Source organism: Heloderma suspectum, chromosome 5 (genome assembly GCF_057233095.1).
Source record: "Heloderma suspectum isolate Gila_16-S chromosome 5, 16-S_ref, whole genome shotgun sequence".
Taxonomy (NCBI): domain Eukaryota; kingdom Metazoa; phylum Chordata; class Lepidosauria; order Squamata; family Helodermatidae; genus Heloderma; species Heloderma suspectum.
Window position 1 is genome coordinate 16593476 of NC_139462.1, and position 22864 is coordinate 16616339.

The following is a 22864-nucleotide window of genomic DNA, read 5'->3' on the forward strand; positions in this document are numbered from 1 at the left end:
CCCTCTTGCTTGCGTGTTAACACTAACAAGTCTTTCCTTCTTGCTCTCTTGCTTCTCTCTCCAGTTCCTCCACGAGTGACCTCTCCAGCTACGACCATGGCTATTTAAGAAGAAGCCCTGACCAATATAGCTCGAGGGGGAGCATGGAGAGTTTGGACCATACCCCTGCAGGGTTCTCCCATCAACCCTGCCACCTTTCACCAGCCAAATCCACCAACAGCATTGACCAGCTTGCCCACCTCCACAGCAAGAGGGATTCCGCATACAGCTCTTTCTCAACCAACTCCAGCATCCCTGAATATCCAGCGCCTGTGTTCTGCAAGGAGCGGTCCTACTCCATGGAGAACGTGCATTCCCGGGGCAGACCGCAGGAGGGGGGAATGCGGCAGGCAGACATCAGGTACATCAAAACAGTCTACAATGCCCAGCGAGGGGTTTCAGAGGAATATGAGGTGAAGTCCTCTGCTCTTTCGCCGAGCTGTGAGGCCCAGGCTAAAAGTTATGGCTCCAGCAGGTTGCATGGCTACAGCAAAGGCCCACAAACTCGGAGTTCATCTGACAGTGACAGCCAGTATATGACGGGGCCTCCCATGCCGCCGACCCGTAGCGATAGTTATGCAGCAATAAGGCACCATGAGAGGCCCAGCTCCTGGTCTAGTCTTGAGCACAGGAAGTCTGGTAGGACTCATCCCAAAAGTGGTTGGCCTCACCTGGGCCAAGGCACTCCTCCTCCAGGGCAGCTCCAGAAACCTGCATTCCTAGAAGGGCAGCTCCACACTGTGATGGAGAAGAGCCCAGAGAGCAGTCCCACAATGAAGCCCAAACAGGTCTACTCACAGGCAGCCAAGCCAGGGCAGACTTTGCTTCCTACTGGTGTTTACCCTGTACCTTCTCCTGAGCCACACTTTGCCCAGGTTCCTCACCCTTCTGCAAGCAATAGTGGGATGCTTTATCCAGCGCTTGCCAAAGAGAGTGGGTATGCAGCGCCCCCTGCTCCTTCACCTTCCTACGGAAATGCTGCTACCTGCAGACAACATTCTGGCTTAGATGAGAATGGAAACCAAAGCGTTCCTAACAAGGCTGCCATCTTCTACCAGCCTGAGTACGTGTCATCAACAGCAGGGAAAAAGAAGGAAGTAGGGGAGACAGCTGCAAAGTTTGCCTTGTACAGAACTCATCCTCAAGCTTATCCAGCATCTCCAAGACAGGATGAATCGGAGCCCCTTTGTATGGCAACACCTATAATCCAGGAAAGTGCAAGGAATGCACAGCACTTGAATCACAGCTCTCAGCCACAGCAGTCTCACCTGAGGGATGTGAGTGACAGCAAAGCCTACTACCACTCAAAAGCTTATGGCTCAGGAGATCAGCAAGAGAACAAGAATGCTAACCTGCAGAAAAGCGAAAGAGATTCCACAACACAAAACCAGTGGAGCTCTAGTAAAGCCAAGCAATATGGCTTTTCCTCCTTGCAAAACATCCCAGAGAGCGCCAAGTTGCAAAACAACATAGATCTGAAGGAGGCACAACAGTGTAAGAGGTACTCCGGTGCCAAGTGGCACTTTATAAGTTACAGCAGCCAAGAAGAGAAGGATTGCCAGGGACAGATCTCTGAGCACTGGCGGGACACAGAATGGCAAGTCATGGAAGGACCCCAGGATGCCATTTCTAACACAGAGCATATCTATGGTGTGGAGCCAAAGTATGAGGAACCCTCTTCTCCATTGCCCCCAAAGACATCAGGTTTCAGCATTCGTCGGCTCAGTTCTAGCAGCACCCAAAGCTTTCAGGATTCTCAGTATGGCAAAATGGAATCTAGGAAAGCCCGATGTTCAGTTCTGGAGAAGGTCAGCAAGATAGAGCAGCGTGAACAAGGCAGCCAGTGGCCACAAAGTTTGAATGCGAATGGTTTTGGCCAGAATTATGGGTCAAACAAGCCCAGCCTTAGCAGCATTGAGGACATCCGAAATAGGCGGAACTCTCAGGAGCATGGTCAGTTGCTGGGTGAACACAGCAGGCTGGCCAGCACAAACAGATCAGAGACGGCCCCATATATGCAACATCCAAGTGAAAGAGGGACTGGCAAACCAGAGAGGGCTAATTGGCATTCTGCAGAGCAGCCAATGGTAGCTGCAGCTGCTGTGGTAGCAATGCCAGCACAGCCAAGCATCTATTGCAGTGGGCCCTCTGAAAATGAATCACAGACACAGGCTGGGCAGCTACAACGGAGCAGAAGTACCTTCCAGTTGTTGGAGGAACCTGAGAAGGAAATCTTATGGAAGGGTAACGTTCAGGACTCGAATGGCTCACAGTTGGACATCCCCTTTAACAGGGCTTATAGGAATAGCATTAAAGATGCCCAGTCAAAGGTTTTGAGGGCCACCTCCTTCCGACGCAAGGACCTCAACATTAGCCCTCTATTTGGAAAGGAGCCCAAAAGAAGTATACAGAGGCCAGCTTCGGCACATGTTGGGATGAGAAGCACCGCAGCATCTCCACATACCCCAAAGGAAAGACATAGCATTACACCAACAGAGATGAAGCTGGGCTATACCAATAAAGAGAGTCTTGCTGGACGGCTGCACGTGGCCCGTATTGGGGGTAGGAAGCGTTTGACCGCTGAGCAGAAGAAAAGGTCTTACTCTGAGCCAGAGAAGATTAATGAAGTGGGTATGTCTGACAATGACCTCTCACCCTTCTCCCTTCAGAAGAAAATCCTCCAGTTCGTTTTTCCAGAGAACACAGTGGCAGACAGACGCAAAATCTTTGAGAGGGAGAACAAGGCTTTCTCCACCATTAATCTTTCCAAGCCAGAGCTGAAGCAGTTGCAGCAAAATGCACTGGCAGATTACATTGAACGCAAAACTGGGAAACGCCCATCTTCTGCATCCCACGATACTAGCCTCCTGCATGAGGGCCCTCAGACCCCATACCAGCAAACAGGTGGCCAAGATGGCCAGTCTCTCTCATCAGCATCTAGCATAAATTCTCTTCAGGACCAGAGTCTTTACAGTCGTAGAGAGTCCCTAGAACACATCTCTAGAACTGGCCGTGGCTTTGCTAGTCTCCCTCCTGGGCTTACAGGTTGCTTTGATCTCAATGGATTTGAGAGCAAGAAGGCAGCCCATCAAAACAGCAGCAGCAGCAGCTCCTTTCCCAATTGGCTTAAAATAGATCACCGTCATGATCACAGAGCCAATCTGGAGCTCACTAAAAGCACTCAGACAGATCTTGACATATGCACCCAGCTATGCCATGATAACCAAGCCCCAGAGAAGAAGCCAGCACTGACCAAGAAGCCTGGGAAGTCGGCATCTGCAGAGGACTTGCTGGAGAGATCAGAAAACCAGGCAGTTACCGTGCACATCCGTTCCAGGTCATCTCCCACAGCTGATAAGACGTGCCAGGTACATACAGGATATAGGATGTTAATAGCATTATGCTCTGTTGATTGTTTGTTGTTTCCTCCATTATTTGAGGTTATGCTGGAGTGCAGATGTGTACATGTGGGTTCCAGTGAACAATCTGGTGGATAGCGAGGCCTCTCCATCTTCTTCTTTGTGCTAAGGAATTCCCACATTTGAGTGGAGCATTTTTTATACACAGAAGAGTATTGGAAGCCTCTGAATGTTTAGGGTTTTAGATCATGGGTATAATAAGCCCAATCCATAGTGAGCATCTCTACGACAAGCCCTATATAAATTAGCGGCAGTTGTTCAAGAGCATACTTATTTTTTTGCACAGCTCTCATTCATGGCCATGGGGCTGGAAAAGTCTGCCAATTAAGTATGAGATGTTTCCTGTATTTATTTTTATTACATATATCCTGCTCTTCCTTCTGGGAGCGCAGGAAACACAGGGCAGTATCCAAGCATCATCCTTCCATTTAAAAAAGTGGAACCTTGGATGTAACCCATAACAAAACTGTGAGGAAGGTTAGGGCAGAGAGAGAGAGAGAGAGAATGATTGGGCCAAGGTCACCCAACAAACTTCAAGGCTGCTTGGGTTTTCCCCATTTCAAATTCGAGTCTATATCCTGTATACCACACTGGCCCTCAAATTGGCTTATTGGTGGCTATAAGGCTAAAATCAGCTTCTGTAAAAATGTTTTAATTTTAACTGTGTATCCAGCTGCTGGCAGGGGTGAGGGTGGGTTGTTCATTTGTTTTTGTAAAGCAGACTTTGCCAGGACCCCCTTCTCTCCGCTGAGCATTTTTAGAGCACACTCGACCACCAGGGTTCAGGAGGCAAAACACACATTTTCCCAACACCATCAGGGACTTTATGAGGCAGTCTGGAAAGGCATTAGTTCCAGATTTTTTTCTGTCAAGCCGGGGAACCCTGCCAGGGGCCCAGATTGTCAGATGCTTCATTTGAAGCCTTTTGTTGTTTTCATTTTCCTGTGTGGTTCTTCATCTTCTTGCATTGGATGTGTTAGCTAGGTTGCTGGACCACCCTCCAAGTAGAAGCCACAAAACCTGTGTTTTGAAAACAGGATAGGATAAATAGCAGAGCAGATAATTAAGGAGGCAAAATACTTAAGCATCTGTTTGAATTTCTTCAACAGACCAGCAAACCTCTTCCATGTCCGTGGTTTGGAGGTAATTGTTTTAAGTTGCTCCTCTATCTGGGTAGAATCCCTGATATTCATCTTACGTTTCAGAAATATTTTTGATTTGCCTGCAGAAGTGCATTGCTGACAAGGGTTACAGTCCCTTTGTAGCACTGATTGAATTGCCTCTTTAACTTGCCAATGTAAAGTATTGTTGTTGTTGTTGTTCAGTCGTTAAGTCGTGTCCGACTCTTCGTGACCCCATGGACCATAGCACGCCAGGCCTTCCTGTCCTAATGTAAAGTATACAGGTCTTTAAATGATGGAGATACAGGGATGGCGTGCCACCGCCCTATTCATCCATAGAGAATCACGGCCAATGGCAGCTTTCAGTATTAATTTCCGAAAAAGCTCAGTTGGGGTGTTACTTGACTCTTTTCTTACTTCGGTGGTGGATGCGTGGCAGCAGCTGTTGCGATGCCCTCTAAACTAACAGCTTGACACACAGCAATTTAGAAGATTTTTCTGACATGAAAAAGCATCTGTAGCGTAATTGTTGTACATCAGACTCCTGTTAGTGGCACAGGAGCAGGACCTGATAACAAAGCTGGGAACTCGGGTATTCTGAAAATTCAGAACATGTCAGCACACATACATGAGCAAGGGGGACAGTGGAGGCCGATGGCTCCGATTTCAGTGGGGTGGTCAATCCTCTCCCGGTTTCAGTCAGAACTGGCCAGAATTCTAAAGGAGCTCTCCAAGGTGCGAAGCTGACAACGGAGCCACCACCTCCACTGAAGGGGAACGTACGAGCCTCCTGATATTCTCAGACCATTGGTCCATATAGTCCAGTATGGTCTACTTTGACAGAAAGCAACGCTCCAGGATTTCCGACAGTTCTCAGTTTTTCCCATCATTTCCTACCTTCTTAACTGGAGATGCTCAGGTTGTGCACATGGGATGGAGATAGGTACAGTTGGAGGCCATGATAGCCGTTTAGGCCATACAGTTTCTCCAAGCACTAGTCAGTTAATTGCACTGAGTCAATCAGTCTGTGCTTTTAATGGGAATGGTTTTCTTCAAACCCAAGCATATTTTCAAAAGGCAAAGAGAGGAGGAGGAGGTGAGGACAGAGAATGGATAGCAGATAAAGCAAAACACCATCATTTTCTTTCTTTTTAAAATCTGGTCTGCAAAAGCTTTATTTCTATTTCAACAGCAGACTTACCCCAGCTCTTGGCTCATTATATATTTTTAAAGGCTTTGCTTGGGGTATATACTGTTCCTTGCAGACTGACTATAAATTACATTGCAGTGTCACTGAAGGAATTCGTTTTAAAGATCTGAGGAAATTGATAGCTATGCGGAATTGCTAGCCCATCTGTCTTCAGCACACATTCTCCATCTTCTTTTGCATCTCTTATTTTAGCTTGTCTCAGCCTGCATGCCGTATAGCTCTCTGGCTTATAAATTTGGGTAAGCACTTAAACTGCCCCTCCCCCCGCCCAACACACGGACATACACTGCTGCCAGCTGCCGTTGCCTACGCATCTAACAACAAAGCAAACTACAGCAGAAATAAATCTTTGGAGTGGAGGACTGTGACTCAAGTTGTGAGATCCATGACCCCAAAATATGTGAGTCCTTGGCAGCTGATGTTAGCCTGTATTTGGGTGCATTTCCCCAGGCTCCTTCTTTTGCCTTGGAATCATTATTCACATTTTGAAAGCCCAATATCATATGTGGGAAAGAGTGAGAACTTTATTGGGGAGGGACCATATCTCAGTGGTAGAACACTTGCTTTGCATGAAAAAGGTCCCAGGTTCAATACACATCACCAACTTAAAAATGAACAGGTAGCAGGTGATGAGAAATACTTTTCTCTGCCTGGAGCACCACGGCCATCCAGCGCGGGCAGTACTGGGGTAAATGGACAAACAGTCTGACCTTGTATAAGGCAGCTTCCTATGCAAATGCCTTTTGGATCAGACTGAGTTCCATCTAATCCATCTTTCTGTTTCTAACAGTTGCAATTCCGAGTTGCAGCTACAGCTAGTTATGTGCCTGTGAGGCCCACTAAAATCAATGGGACTTGAGACATTAGAAGACCAAATTTAATCTCACCTGCACACTACTTAAAATAGTTTTCATGTCTCATCAGTACAGATGTCGGAGAAATCTGCAACGGAATCAAATGAGTTCAGATTTCTACGTAAATAAAAAATCACCAGCTGAAAATGCACATTTCCCCATAAATTAAAGGATGAATGCACATTTTGGGGGTATTGCACAGGGGGGGATTTGTGAATTTTCGCAAATGCAAATTAGCGCAAATTTGGGAGATTGGGAAAAATTCAGATTCGGCCAACAAATGGACAACAGAACAAAAGGCACCTGACAACCCGCAAAACACAGATGGAATAGATTTTACAAAATCCATACATCCCTGCTCGTCCGTGATGATCTTCACAAGCAAGAGAGAATCTTCCTTTCCCATTTAGGGGCTTTCAAAATGTGAAAATGCCATGGCAGAAAAAAAAGTTGGCAAATCTGCGTATAAATGAGAGAGAATTAGAGACTTTGTGCACTGATAAGCACAGAGACTCATTCCAGCCAATAGAGTTAAATCCCTAAAAGAGCTTTTCCTCCTTGCCAACCAATCATTCGTGAGCCCATTTCCCGCACCTCTTAACTACACGTCTATTGAATTCAGTGATTTAAATAGGGCTTATGTTCACTTCATTGCATGAATCAAGAGATTCCTGTACACATCTGTGCATACACACAAATCTTGTGTGTGTGTGTGTGTGTGTGTGAGTGAGAGAGAGGAGGGGAGGGGAAGGCTATCCATTCATTTCAAAGGAGGTCTACAAGGGAGGTTACTTGATCAAAAAGGGTAAAAAGGAGGAACCTGGGAACTACAGACCAGTCAGTCTGACATCAATCCCTGGGAAAATTCTGGAGCAGATCATAAAGCAATCCATCTGGAAGCACCTTGACAACAATGCCGTGATTACTCGAAGCCAACATGGATTTGTCAAAAACAAGTCCTGCCAGACAAATCTGATCTCATTTTTTGATCAAGTCACCTCCCTTGTAGACCGTGGGAATGCTGTAGACATCATATACCTCGACTTCAGCAAAGCTTTCGACAAAGTGCCCCATGATATCCTGATGAGCAAACTAGCTCCAAGTGGGCTAGATGAAACAACGATCCGGTGGATCCACAGTTGGCTACAGAATCGGACTCAAAGAGTGCTTATCAATGGGACCTTCTCAAGCTGGGGAGAGGTAACGAGTGGGGTACCGCAGGGCTCAGTCCTGGGCCCAGTGCTCTTCAACATTTTTATTAATGACTTGGAGGAGGAGGTGCAGGGAATGCTGATCAAATTTGCAGATGACACAAAATTGGGAGGGATAGCTAATACTTTGGAAGACAGAAACAAAATTCAAAGTGATCTGGATAGACTGGAGCGCTGGGCAGAAAACAACAGAATGGCATTTAATAGGGATAAATGCCAAGTTCTACACCTAGGAAAAAGAAACGAAATGCACAGTTACAAGATGGGGGATACGTGGCTCAACCACACTACGAGCGAGAAGGATCTTGGAATTGTTGTCGATCACCAGCTGAATATGAGCCAACAATGTGATGTGGCTGCAAAAAAGGCAAATGCCATTTTGGGCTGCATTCATAGAAGCATTGCTTCCAAATCCCGGGAAGTGCTAGTTCCCCTCTACTCAGCACTGGTTAGGCCTCATCTGGAGTACTGTGTCCAGTTCTGGGCACCACACTTTAAGAAGGATGCAGACAAACTGGAGAGGGTTCAGAGGAGGGCAACAAAGATGATCTGGGGACTGGAAATAAAGCCCTATGAAGAGAGACTGAAAGAACTGGGCATGTTTAGCCTTGAGAAGAGAAGACTGAGGGGAGATATGATAGCACTCTTCAAGTACTTGAAAGGTTGTCACAGAGAAGAAGGCCAGGATCTCTTCTTGATCATCCCAGAGTGCAGGACACGGAATAATGGGCTCACGTTACAGGAAGCCAGATTCCGGCTGAACATCAGGAAAAACTTCCTGAGTGTCAGAGCAATACGACAATGGAACCAATTACCTGGGGAGGTGGTGGGCTCTCCCACACTGGAGGCCTTCAAGATGAGGCTGGACAGCCATTTGTCAGGGATGCTCTGACCTGGATTCCTGCATTGAGCAGGGGGTTGGACTCGATGGCCTTGTAGGCACCTTCCAACCCTACTATTCTATGATTCTATGATTCTATGTGTGTGTGCTTAGGAATGCACATGTGTTTCTACTTTCTCATTGGAATGAATAGGGCAATGATTGTGGGTGGTATCGGGGGGGGGGGCCCTCTGTGAACATTGGACCTCTTGCCTCTGTGAAATAAACAAAGTACAGAATGAGGCAGCTGCATTTGGGATTGGAATGCTACTGTCATGATCAGCAGATGAACAGCCCCAGGGCCAAAACTGGTTCATGTAGGATCATAGAATCATAGAAGAGTAGGGTTGGAAGGGGCCTCTAAGACCATCGAGTCCAACCCTCTGCTCAGTGCAGGAATCCCAGGCAGAGCATCCCTGACAGATGGCTGTCCAGCTTCATCTTGAATGTCTCCAGTGTGGGAGAGCCCACCACCTCCCGAGGTAATTGGTTCCATTGTCGTATTGCTCTAACAGTCAGGATATCAACTCCCCTTGATGGAAACTCAAAGGTAGGAATGGGGGCAGTTGCAGAAGGAGCAGCAACTATATTTGTAGAACATATCAACGGTTTATTTTGACAATGGGGAAAGGAATTTGGCCCACCATGTTCTTCCCTGTTTCTTCAACCTCTCCCTCCATTAAAACCTGTTGCTGACTAGGGTGCTAATGCATTGGCTTGGGGTGGAGGTATTCCATTTTGCTTAAGCTACACATGAACATTGCAAGGAGCTTCTTGTATTAGAGTGTTGGAAGAATTAGATCACAAACCCCTTCATAATATGCATGCAAACCAACCTCTTTCCTTTCCTCCACTATTTATGGAGCACATACACCTAAACTCACACAAAATACAACTATCTCCAAAAGGTACCATCTATAGAATGTTCCATTTTCTGTCACCTTTTTAACTCTTCTTCTCTTTCTCCCTAAGGACTCGCTGATGGGAGACCATATTGAGTTCAGTCGTTTTGTGAAAGATCCTTTCTACGTGGTGGGTGCTGGCACCAGGTAAATATTGGTTTGTTTGTGATAAATGTTTTGGGATTTATTGACAATATTTGCATTATAAAATAATAGATAAGCTTGCTCTGTATCTCGCTGAGGATTAGCTACTTTTCAGCTTTTCCAGATGAAGTGTTTTTGTATACTTTTTCATCAGTAGGATTGGCTCAAGAAAAAATAACACAGTTACTTTTTTTAACTGTCCCCTTCCATTTCTTGTCACTTTGTTTTCCCTGCATGGTCAAGGTATGCTTCTGAGCAAGAGGGGAGCCAGGGTTGTACGGTTGTAAACCTCCAAAGATTTACAGAAACTAACCAAAAGATATGAAACAAATTCAAATTGATAGTTCCCTATAAGTACCCTTGGAGAGACAGCCTCTGGAGCAAGAAAAGAGGGATGCAATTATGGCAGCATGAAAATGTTTGTTTTTACACAAGTTAAGTGGCATGGGGGCCAATTTTTTAGAGAATCACTTTAAAACTGTTTAAAAATGTGTAAACTTTTACCCACATGTTCACACCATGCCCCTGTAGCTGGCTTAAATGGAATCTGTTGATAACACAAAGATTTCATTTTTGTAAAGCTTATCTAATTCAGAAATGACACCTTAGCTAGTATTGTACATGCAAAACTGGTTTATGCTTCTGCAAACCCATAATAATGAAACAACCTAATTGCTGGAATGGAGATCTTGTTTGCAACTGGGTGTTTCTGGGAATGAACTCTGGAGCACATCTGTAGGTGTGAGCTGTATATTAGAGATCCTGATGTTGCATTATTAGTCAGAACACCAAATCATGAGTAATTCTTGCATCTGCTGTTCCCACTCATAGTGCAAATGCTTTACCTTGAAACATGGCTGCTGCCGCTGTGTCTGTGTTTCCTCCCATGCTTCTCTGGATAATGTATGTACCTTCCAGTCACATGACTAGGGCAGAGTGCACCATGTTGGTGACACATCTCCTATGGGAGTGAGTACTGCTGACTTGGCGCATAGCAATGCAGGCCACCGTAACGACGTTGACAAAAAATGTTCATGTTATCAGGAGCAGCATGGGGAGTCACCATGGAGGAGATGCAACCGTGCAAGCCTACCATTCATTCTGAGTCAGCCAGGAGGCATCATGATTCTTGCAGTACTATCTTCTGATGAACTGCAAATAGCTTGTTATCACTTATGGTTTCAACAGTAAAGAGTCAGAGAGAACTGATTATTTGGGAATTGCAGCTGCTAAGCCAGCCTTGGTGTCAGTGCCTAGTTTCTAACGAGGGATGTTTTGAAGAGAGAGGACCTGAGGATTATGTCCTACCCCACCCCACCCCTCTTGCAAATCATGGGAATCTTGCAAATAGCTCCTGAGTAGTTCTGAGTAGTTAGTTAGTGGTATTGCATGCAAGCACCCTGGTTTGTCTTCTCATCCTCTCCAATTAATCAGTGTTTCCAGATTCTTTGTACATTGCTTTTTCCACACAGCTTTTTAAGTAACTAGCTTGACACTCGCACAGAAATGAGCCAACAGGAGCGGGAAGTGGATTCTTAAGTAATATATGTTACTGCCAAGGCTAACATTCCTAAGTGCTTATTACCATCTTAAAGCCTTCGGAATGCCATTGCTGTATCAGCAATTTATGTGTTACATTAAGCACATTCCTCTGGGGGAAGGGTTTTACATTCAGGAGTATTTTTACAGATTTTATTTTCCAAAATGGAACCAACTGGTTTTTAAAAACCACCTATAGTTAACTATGGCAGATAAGAGAAAATGAAGAGGCATATTGGGTTGTGCCCAATGTAATTTCTACTTAAGAGTAGACCCATTAAAATGAATGGGACTTAAGTTAGGCTAACATTGGATACAACCCACTAAAGAAAAATCAATGTGGACCTTGTAAGGAGAAACTCTAACTCAGAGCTCTGCCAGAATTCTGAAGGAATCAATAAGCCAGAGAAAATTCTTCACTGTACCTGGAATGTTAATCAGCATATAGGAATCCTTTGATAAAATCCCCATCACTGGATCATCATAAAATGAAATGGTTATTGTATAAGTGGAAATGCTTTTTCAGGGAGCCACAGCTGGAAGAAAGACAGGAAATGGAGAGTAGGCATAAGTAACTATTTCTTTCAAGGGAGAGATGAAGACCAGTTATTATCTGAAAAATGTAAACAATGGGGTGATAAAAATCTGCAGCTGATATCCAATAGAAATGGATACTGGATAGCTGCATGCCATACTGCCAAGCGGAGACTCCCAAGTGTATATGCATTTTTAAAAATACACGTAGGTTACTAGTCCTCATCTTTGAGGACAAAATTGCTTGTAAACATAAACAAAGTAGGTAACAGGTGCAGATGAGACAGTTTGGAGTTGTACTTGGCAGAGAAGACTTCTACGTGCCTTCCCTTTCACACACCCAAATCTTCTCATCCAGCACAGCATAATTTCAGTCCATCTCCACAACCTTAGTCCTTGATAAAATAAAATAAAAAAAATGTTCCAAATTCAGCAAGAACACAGCCATAGCATTTGGAATGCAATGAAAGAATTAAGTATATGCAAATATTCTTCATTTGTGCAGATTTTATTTCCCTTGCTGAATTTTTAGCATTTGTGTTTCGACCTTTGTTTGGGTTTTGTTTTTTTTAGTGCAGAAGTCTAGACTCTACATTTTTATTAAATTGACACATCATCTTGATTTATTGTCTCTCTTTAAAAAAAAACCCTTCCCGTTTTTACACCCTGTCCCAGATTATTTGGCAGTAAAGAAAGAGGTCAGATGGAGACGTCGGCATTCACACACTATCATCCCCACCCTCGTCACAGCAATGAGGGCGTCAGTAGTTCATCTGTACTGAATGAGAGCCAGAAAGCCCCAGATCTCCTCAGGCATCTCAGCAGAACATCTGCGTTTGCCTCGCCTTCGACAGATACGAGGGGTCATCGTCCCAATTCTAAGCTAGGTGCCAGACTCATTACTCCTTCTAGATCTGGCTGGTCTAATGCTGCTAACTCCACCTCAGCTTCCTTGGATTTCCCAGTGGCTGGAGAAGGCCTAGTAACAAGATGGCAACCCAAACCTGACCAGGATGACAATGGTAAAATTCAGTCCCAGGTTTTGGAGAGTGCCAACTGTCCACCCAAGGAGCCAATAGAAGCAGCAGCTTGGAATTGGAAGGCCACACTGCCTCAGAGACATCTCCCACCTAAAGTTAAATGGGTCAGAGACGACGGCTTCCCAAAGAGCTCCATGCCTCTGCAGACCTCTGGGCAGAAGGTCTTCCAACGGTGGCAAAGCCTTCCTTCTCAAAGCAGCTCCTGTTCTGAGCCAGAGACTGCTTCTGGTCAAGGGAGACTCTCTCTCCGCATCTCGGAATCCTGTCTGCAGATGACTCCTCCACTGCTCCATCGAGAAGAGGATGATGACGACGTTTTCTTCAAAGAGGCAGAGCCCCGTGCTGCGGGTTCTGCATCTGAGCATTCACCCCCTCCATTGCGTCCACTTCCTGCGCTGAGCCCCAGCACCACTGCAAGTGCCTTGGAAGGATTTCCACCTCCTGCTGCCACTGCACTGGAAGCAGATGAGCCAGCAGCAGACAAATCTACAAATCTTGGAGAGGAGGGTTCTGTAATAAGGTACAGAGGTGCTATACTATCCTTCCCCACTCTTCCTATCTGTACATTTGTTTTTTCTGTTTTGCTTTCTTAGGATCTCAGAGGACATGTTCCTAGTGGTTCCAAATGGACCCATGGCCCGGCTAGAGTCCACCAGGAAAAGAGCCTTCAATGTGGTGGCCCCCTTCCTATGGAATTCCCTGCCTTTGGAAGTCAGGCAGGCACCAACGTTGTGTTGCGTCCGGCGCCTCCTGAAGACATTGTTGTTTTGGGCGGCCTTCCTTGAGTGACCAGCCATGGTTTATCAAAACTCATTTTTATCAGAACTCTGTTTCTTTTAGAAAATATTAATTATTTTAACAAGGTGTTTTTATTCTTTCATCCTGTCTGCTGTTCACCAGTCTGAAATCTTTGGATGTGGAGTGGTATACAAATATTGTAAATAAATAAATCTCAACAACAAGGATTTTAAGGGATGCATCTAGCCTCCATTTTTCATGGATTTGCCTGCTCCAAATTGAAATGAGTTTGTTCCCCAAAATTATCCTCTGCACATTGTCAGGGGAACTATTCTCTGAATTCCCAAATCTTCACCCAGTATTTACCAAGTACTCGATATCTTTGTATTTAATATCTGATTATATTTTATTATAGTAGTTGATAAGAAGTAGTTGATATTTGATGGTGGGTGGGTAGGATCTGACTGTAATTGATAGTTGACATGCAGTGGTAGTTTAGACCTGATGATGGTTGGCATGCAATAGCATTTAACACTTAAGGGCGCAATCCTATGGAGATAGTCAGCCGCCTCCGAAATCAGAGGCGGCTGACTGTCCAATGCAGGGTGGGTGGAGCACGGAGAGTATCCTCTCCTCCGTGCTCCAGCCGCCCTGCATTTGTGGCTAGACAGTCGATTTCAGCTGTCTAGCTGGGGTGCGTCGGAGCGGGTCAGGGAGGCCAGATGGCGCATGGGAAGTGGCATAACGATGCTTCTGCGGTCTCCTCCCCACCCCTGGGAGCGCCCCCTTTTCACCTGCTCCATGCTGCTCTTACAAGCGCAGAGCCAGAGATGAACCGCACTGCCTACGAGATGGTGGGGGCGGGGCAGGGAGTGAGGTTTCTGGGAACCAAGCTCAAAGCTCTGGCTCCGAGCTCGGTTCTCAGAAACCGAAAAATCCTATGGCCATCTAGACACTGTCTGTTGGCCATAGGATTGAGCCCTAAGTGTGTTTGACAGTTGTTGTGCAATGACTCGTGCCATTTTATTGCTTTGATTAATCAGGCTTAAAACATAAGCTATCAAGAGATGCCAGCAAACTTAAGAGAATTGCAGTTTGATGTAGAGTTTCATAATCAAAATTCAAATTTGAGTTTTGACTTTAAACATTAATATTCAAATTTGAATGGTGACATTCAAAATGTTGGCAAATTCTGAATATTTACAAGTGACCGTTCCAGCTTGACCCCCAAACTATAGCCAAGGGTTGACATTGCCAGTTAAAATATCTGTATTGTGTTCTATCTTAGACTGTTATCGTATGCACTCTGTCTTAGAAATTGATGAGACTTAGGGTGCAATCCTATGTATGTTTAGACAGAAAAAAAAGTCCTACAACTCCCAGCATTCCCCAGCCAGCATGGCTAGCTGGGGAATGCTGGGAGTTGTAGGACTTCTTTCTATCTAAATATGCATAGAATTGTGCCCTTAACTTCCAAATACAGGTGGTTAGGATCGAGATGTAAGTTAAATTAGGGAAAGCTCAAATAGTTGCCTTCTTGCCTTGAGGAGGTTCTCTGTGACAGAGTTTCAGGATCCCTGGTTTAAAATGGCTTTTTTCCTGCTTATTAACAGGAACCTTAAGACGTTTCCCAGGAACTCCAATGAGAGGGAGAAAGCAGAACCAAACAACGTCATCACCAACAGCAGCTCTGCTGCTCCACCTACTGAGACCTCAGGATCCAAAGTGAATGGCATTGCACCTTCCTCAAAAGCCCAGCAGCATCTTCTGACCATGCGAGGGCCAGTTGATGAAACACCTGCTGGTCAGCCTGGAGGACCCATCATTGCAAGTTGGGAATCTGAAAATGTTGGACTCGGCCCTGAGAATTACACAGGGAAGATGAAGACTCCAGAGGATATGAGGGAGGAAGCCTTAGCTAAGGAGATTATCTACAAGGACAAGTCTCTAGCGAGTATCCTGGATCCGGATTCCAAGACGAAGACCACCATGGACTTGATGGAAGGGATATTTCCCAGTGGGGCCAGGATACTGAAAGAGAACTCGAAGAGGAAGATGATGCAGAAAGGGACCAATAGTTCTGCCAGTAGTTCTGTTCTGGATGATAACACGTAAGCACCATTTTCCTTAAGGTTTTCCACTCTGTGTGTCAGCAGGGCGGATACCTTTTTGCTCTCCACTTGCAGTACAGCACATTGCCCAACATTACATGCTTCATAAACAAAGAAACATTGTCCTATCATCAGGCTCGTTCAAAAATGACACTTTTTTGGTATCCCTTACTAGGCTTCTGCTCAGGGGCACACACGCTGGGGGATTTTCCTTTTGTCAAAGAGAAACAGCATCACGGCTACCCAAACCCTCGACCTGCTCCCCTGAAGAAGGGTACAATCTATTTTTGTTTGCCTCTGTTCTGTGCGGGAATGGGATATCATGCCTTTGGGCTCCTCTACATTAAAGAAAAGATTGGGAGCCGCACGGAGCATTTTACTTCCCTTTCCTTGGTGCGTTGATGATTGGCTCTAAACGTCCTTTCTCAGCAGCCCCAATATAATTGAATGAAAAACAGCACCATCTAGTTGCTGAAAAATAGCAGTACACTGTGTAGTTTATTCCACCTGATTTAAAAAGAGGTTTAAACTGATTGATGCCTTATGCTGGGGATAGTGTGGGAGGAGCCCTGGATGTTGACGATGTCATCTAATTAACCCGCAAACTTCCGTGACTGTCCAGTCATGAGTGTGCAGTGAATAGCATGTGTAGAGACACCCAGAGTTGCACAATTGCTAAAAAGCCATTTGTGCTGCCATTTGAGTGGAATGTGTGGCATGAGTAGCAGTACCTGAAGGTGGCACCTCTTATGCTGATTATTTTTCAAACAGTGTCCCAGGGAACAGTGTGATTCCTCAGAGTTTTGCAGTGAGAGGATCAGTAATAGCGGAGATGTTTTTCTGGAAGATAGCTTGTCCTCAATTTCCCCGTCCAACGTGAAGCTACAAAAGAGTGTTGGTTAGTTGTATTCTGGGGTCATGCATTCAGTTCAACCAGGGCAGCGTTGAAGATGGTTAGCTTGACCAATGCTGAACTCATGTGAACTGAGTATGTACAATAAACCCCAGAGTCTGAAATGGTGTGGGTTTCTTTTGCAGATGTGTCCACAGGGAAAGGATTCCATGAAGACAGAAAATCCTATGCTGTACAGGAGGATAATTTTTTTAATAGTTGACCTGTGGCAACTGGTGGCAATCCCTAATTAATGTCACTGACCAGGTACTTTAAGAAAAGTACTCTGCTGGCTGAGATTTGGCTTCAAAGTGAGGAAAACATCTTTCTCATCCTTCCACACCAGTTTTTGAGTGCTTCTTAATTAGCACAAGAAGGGCAACCATCTCATCCCAGACTCCTAAGTATATGTGTTCTGTGTCGTTGTTTAGGAAAGACAAGAAGGAAGCTGTCATGACGCTGGCCTCGTGCCCAGCTTACTACAATGTGTCTGTACCCAAAGTTGAACTCCTGAACAAAATCAAGGATTTGCCTGAGGAAGGAGGTGGGGATGAAGAACAGGTGGATATCAATGAAAAGAAGGTGAGATTCCCAGCCATGAACATAAGCAGAGCTATGTGAACCGCATGTTTCTGTGATTGCAGTGCACAAAATGCAGAATGTAATGATAAAGAGCAAACTTCTAGCCCTTAAGGAAGACCGGACAGTGGATGTGCAATGCATGGTGAAATCTAGAAGAGTTGATGCAAAACTAGAATTTCAAGTGTGTTTCAGGGGGTTATTCTATAAGGATAACTATCCATGTAAATGCCCTCTGATGCTTATGTTGCTACTCAGCTTCCAATGAACAAGGCAGTGTTATTTTCTGCATTTAAAAATAAGAAACCAAAAATATTGTGGATAGCCTAAATTCTTTGCAAAAAATGCAGTGCCACCTAGGATTGGGCCCAGATTCAAGGTGACGGGTGGTGGTGGTGGTGGTGGTGGTGGTGGTGGTGGTGCTAGGCTGGGCAAAAAGCCTTCAGTGGTCCCTTTGCCTTTGTCAATATACAAAAGAGCTGCAGCAACAACTATCTGGAATCATTAATTATTTCAAGGCAAATACTTGGGCTTCATTTCAGGACTCCAAGCTGAAATATTAGACAGCTAATCCCAGGCACTCTGCTGTCAGCTCTGCAATTGTGTCCACAAGTAAAATAAGGTTGACAAAAGGGATTTACAGAAAACAGGAGAGAAAACACAATGCTTCCCATTTCCTGCAAAAAACATGCAGACCGCAAATGTGTTGGACGATGTAGGTTGATGATTCAAAACTGGCAGGAACTGCAAACACCATAGAAGAGTGGGTTAGGATTGACTTTGGTAAACTGGAGCAATAACGTAGGAAACAGAAATAAATCCTGTGATTAGAGATGTTGCATATTGCAACACAATGGGCTAAGAAAACCAAGTATACCAGAATAAGAGGGGAAGCTAGAGAGACATCTATGGTTATGTACAAGGTCCAAATGGTTTCTGCTCTGCAAATGCTCTCTCCTGCCTAAAATGTGACAAGTGGTGAAAGCTTCTTAAGGTCTTAGGTCTGTTTTTTCTAACTCTCTGTTAACAGAAAGCTACTCAGTTTCTGTCATAGTCAGTAAATACTTCTGTTGTTGAAGTCAACATAATGGCTCAATTATTTATCTCGTACATATGACCTCCCATTTCTTTGTGCTGTGCAAACAAACAAAAAATCTAGGTGTTTGTTTGTTTTTAAGAGTTAGCTCACTGCAGCGACCAAGTGGTGCCAAAAAAATACACCAGCTGCAGGGCCTTTTCTCTTGATTTATGGAACAGCAAGTGAAAATTGTATCAATGTCAAATTCTTTCATTTGCATAGGAGCGTCCTCTATTAGTTCTGTGCACTATAAACAGGGAACATAATCTGTCTCCCTCTCCCTCTCAGCAACTCTGCTTTATACTTTGTACCCAATAAACTGCTATTTCTATCTTGCATGGTGTAATTCCTTAAGACATGGGTGGGCAACTTGCAGCCCTCCAGATGGTTTGGCCTCCCATCATCCTTCACCATTGGCTATGCTGGCTAGGGTTGATGGGAGTTGTAGGCCAAAACATCTGCAGGCTCACAAGTTGCCCGCCCCTGCCTTAGGAGATCATACTACTGTGAACTGATTATAGCAATAGCATCAGCATCTGAACGAATCACCACTCTTCCTGATTAGTTTATTTGCATACATATTTATTGGCTGGAGGGATTCATAAAGAATCTTCAGAGAAATGCTACAGCATGATAGTATAGACTGATTTCTGCTCGATTCTATCCCTCCAGGCTGAACTTATTGAAAGCTTGTCGCACAAATTGGAGACTCTAAAAGAAGCCAAGGAGAGCCTCCTGGCAGACATCAAGCTCAACAATGCCTTGGGAGAGGAAATGGAAGCCTTGATCAGTGGCCTGTGCAAGCCCAATGAGTTTGAAAAATACAGGATGTTCATTGGAGACCTGGATAAAGTGGTCAGCCTCTTGCTTTCACTCTCAGGACGCCTGGCCCGGGTGGAGAATGTTCTCAGCAGCCTCAGTCAAGACGCTGATAATAAAGAAAGGGTATGTCAATTCAGAAAACTAGCACTTGAATGTAGGACTTCTTCACACCTTCTTTCTGAAAGGGCAGAATTTAATTCCAGCAGTAACTTTGGCAATAAAATACCTAATTTCTTACTGCCAACTCAAAAGGTGTTGTTTGCCTACTACAGCAGTAATACCAACAGTGTATGAAGTTCTTCACTTTTAATACAGCCCACATTGCCAAGGCAGTGGGGAGTGAACTACCCTTGTTGGCTATCGTATCCCTGCACCTGCTGAGATGAAATACTTTGCTGTTTCTAGTGCTGTTTGATGGGGGTAGATGCGAATGTACCTTTTGTTTTACTCCCCACTTAGGTGGCTGTGCAAACCGGTACAGAAATTGCTGGAAAATGATAACAATCAGAAGGTGTTGTGCAGCTATTCCATCTTTACTTTCTTAATGGATTTTCCATAGTAAGGAAAAAGATGGAAGAAGCAGTGGGAAAACATGGGTTACGAGTGGACAACAATGACGTCTGAACCCCCACCTGCCCGCCCTTGGTAAAATTCTATGAATGAGGCAGGGCAAGGGTGCAATAAAAGCCTGCAGCACCTAAATGACTAACACATTTAGACTGCAACCCTGCAGTTGCTGTGCTAGGAGTACCTCCCATTGAACTCAGTGGAGCTTACTTCTGAGTACTTGTGTGTAGGATTAGTATGTGATTGCAGCAAATTTAACTGCTGAAGTTAATGCTGGAGCATAAAGTATTTCACTTCTGTGCTAACAGCTAAGCAGGGGAGTAAACTGCTTTGTGAGTGCGGACGTACAGAAGTGAAGTAGTAACTGCAGGAGTAAACTACAGCTCTTTCAGAGCATGGGTGCAAACACACATTGGTGGCATGTGAGCTGATGGGTTAGGACAGCATACTCCACCCTTTCCCAACCTGGTGTCCCCCAGATGTTTTGGACTTTAACTCCCATCAGCCCCAGCCAGCATAGCTAATGGTCAGGAACACCGGAAGTTGCAGTCCAAAACATCTGGAGGGCACCAGGTTGAGGAATGCCAGCATGCCTCCTACACACTTCAAGTGAGGAGATCTAGACCTGTCCCTTCAATTGAAGTGAATGGGGAAGCCCTCAGGGGGAATGGGCAAGAGCTCCCATGCTGTATTTGGGGTGGTTGTGTTGTGATCCATACATGTATGGCAAGCTATTCTATAGGCTAGTTCAACTCAGGTTAACTTTCTTTAAAGCGTTCAAATGTTGTTGGGTGAATCCAGCTCAAAGGCTGAAAATGAAGAAGGAGCAGATCAGGGAATGCTAACTCCCAAGCTGTGATGCTAAATCTCTCATTTTCCTTCCTTTCTTCCTTCCTCCCCACCCCGCAACATGGGACAGAGCTCTTTGAATGAGAAGCGAAAAATGCTGGCAGGCCAGCATGAAGATGCCTGTGAGCTGAAGGAGAACCTGGACCGCCGCGAGCGTGTGGTCTTGGACATTTTGTGCAATTATCTCCCGGAGGACCAGCTTCAGGACTACCAGCATTTTGTGAAGATGAAATCTGCGCTGCTCATAGAACAGCGCGATCTGGATGACAGGATCAAACTTGGCCAAGAGCAGCTCAAGTGCCTTTTGGAGAGTCTCCCCGCGGACTTCGCCCTTCAGAGCAAAAAGCCAGCAGAGCCCCCAGCACCCCCCATTGGGACCAGTAGTAATAACAGGCCTCCACCGCCATCCTCTTTGCTCTGACCTCTCTCAGAGGGGGCTGTGTCAAAACCTTCTCCTTGAGTTTATTTAATCAGACAGCGCTTTTAACTTTTTTAATTGATGGTGGGTTTAATTTTTTTTAAATCAACATAACGAAAATAAACAGCATGGAAGCTTTTTTTCTTCTCCCTGAGATTACAGTGTAAGCCTGTCTTAATCCACGTGAGAAGGGACTCGATTGTTGTGGCTAAAAGAGATGCGGAAGAGGTCAGCGAAAGTGATGCGGAAGAGGTCAGCAATGAGGAAGGTCGGCTTATCATAGATAATTTCAAGCTGTTCTCACTAAAGGAGTCCCGGGTCCCTCTGAGCATCAATGGTCATTAAATAATGAAGGATAAACAATAATGAAGCCTTAATTAAAATATGAATGAGATACCTGCTGTCTTGAACAATATCGGTATTTATATTTTTTAAACCTACAAGATAGAATGATGTAAAGGTTTTGTACATACGCTAACCCGTTATTTGATTCTACTTCAACATGTATGTAGAAAAAATTGTGTGGGGGTTTTTTTTGTACTTAACAGAGGAAAACAAAAGAGGAACACTCTTCCCCCCTCCCCCCCAATCCCAAACATAGCCACACACTATAGCTTGGAGCAGCTGTATTGATACATGATAAAAGACTGGCAGAAAACGCTTCAGGACTTGATCCAGGGATGCTTGTGCACACAAAAATGATGCCTGCAACCAGTACTTCGTGTGCGTTACCCCAGACATTAGATGTGGATACAGATTCACGTCTGCAGCAGGAGGCAGACGGGAAGCGTGCTCTCGATTTTACTGGGCGGGGATCCCCAATCACAGTGCTATGGATCATGTCCACAGATATACGCGTACAAGCCATTGGATCTGCCTCCCCACCTTTACAGGTCACCTGGTGTTCTCATGAACAGCAACATCCAGTGCATGCCTATGCACTCAGAGGGTAAATCTCTGTCCTTTTTTTCTGCACAGCAGGATCCAGTGCAGGTTTGTGAGTAAGGTTCCATGCACAGAATGCCCACCCCCCACCCTGATGCATCAAGCAGTCACTGGATCCAGGGTATTTATCTCTTTCAGTACCCACTGAATGTACCAGTAAGTGACCTTTCTGAGAAAGCTTTGCACAGCAAAATGCTGTCTTCCAGACCTGTGATGTGAAGCAACCACCGTTTCAACAAGCACTTGTGTGAACCAAACAACTCAGGAGTTGGTGTGAAACTGAAGTTAGGAGATTTCCCCCTTGACTCTCTCTCAGGCTCAGTGACCATTTAAAGACAATAAACCAGAAAGCATGGGACCGCATGCAGCCTGCAAGATTTTGAATGACTTATTGAGGCGGTTCTTTGAATGTCCTTATTTATAGATTGCTTTAAAAAAAAGTTCTTAGCCTTGGTTGTTCCTTTTCAGTGTAGGGGTACTCCGTTCTGCTAATCCCATTGGATCTGACCATCCCCAAAGTGATCCTTAGCCACCACCAAAATATGAAGCCCAAAAATTGTGCAAATGGAGTTGACTATCTCACAGTCTCTTAGCTAGCTGCTTTGTCATGTTTTGATAAAATAGGAATCTGCCTCCACATGCTTCACTTAATATCTGTCGGACTTCTCCATAACTTATTAAGGGCAGAGTGACCATTTCTTATTTCTAACTTGCTTGGGATGGCCAAGAACAGGGTTCAGCAAGGGCCTGGCTGGTTTCAAATGCATTTGAGGGGCAGAACCATTATGTTATACCTTCAAATATGTGTCTCTTGGTTAACACAAATGCAAGGATATTTAAAGTCGAGAAATTGCGCAGTGGGGGGCTGCTGAACCTTTCCTGCATTGTCTGATTCTCCCCTGCAAATTTCCCCCCACAGCCAGTTTTCTTGGGGTCTCTAAGCCCAACTGGGAGAAAATAAAGTTTTAAAAA

General features: G+C 45.0%; 1 protein-coding gene across 1 annotated transcript in view; it reads left to right on the forward strand.

The window, feature by feature from the left end:
- The window catches only part of SHROOM3 (shroom family member 3), a 263685-nt gene extending 241347 nt beyond the window's left edge, over positions 1–22338 (forward strand). Inside the window, exons 7-13 of the mRNA XM_084855398.1 lie at positions 65–3407; positions 9707–9783; positions 12529–13413; positions 15245–15742; positions 17066–17216; positions 18964–19236; positions 20600–22338. Coding sequence (XP_084711524.1) covers positions 65–3407; positions 9707–9783; positions 12529–13413; positions 15245–15742; positions 17066–17216; positions 18964–19236; positions 20600–20950 — 5578 coding nt within the window. The 3' untranslated portion in view covers positions 20951–22338. The remainder of the gene's footprint in view (positions 1–64; positions 3408–9706; positions 9784–12528; positions 13414–15244; positions 15743–17065; positions 17217–18963; positions 19237–20599) is intronic.
- Positions 22339–22864: the final 526 nt, after the last annotated feature.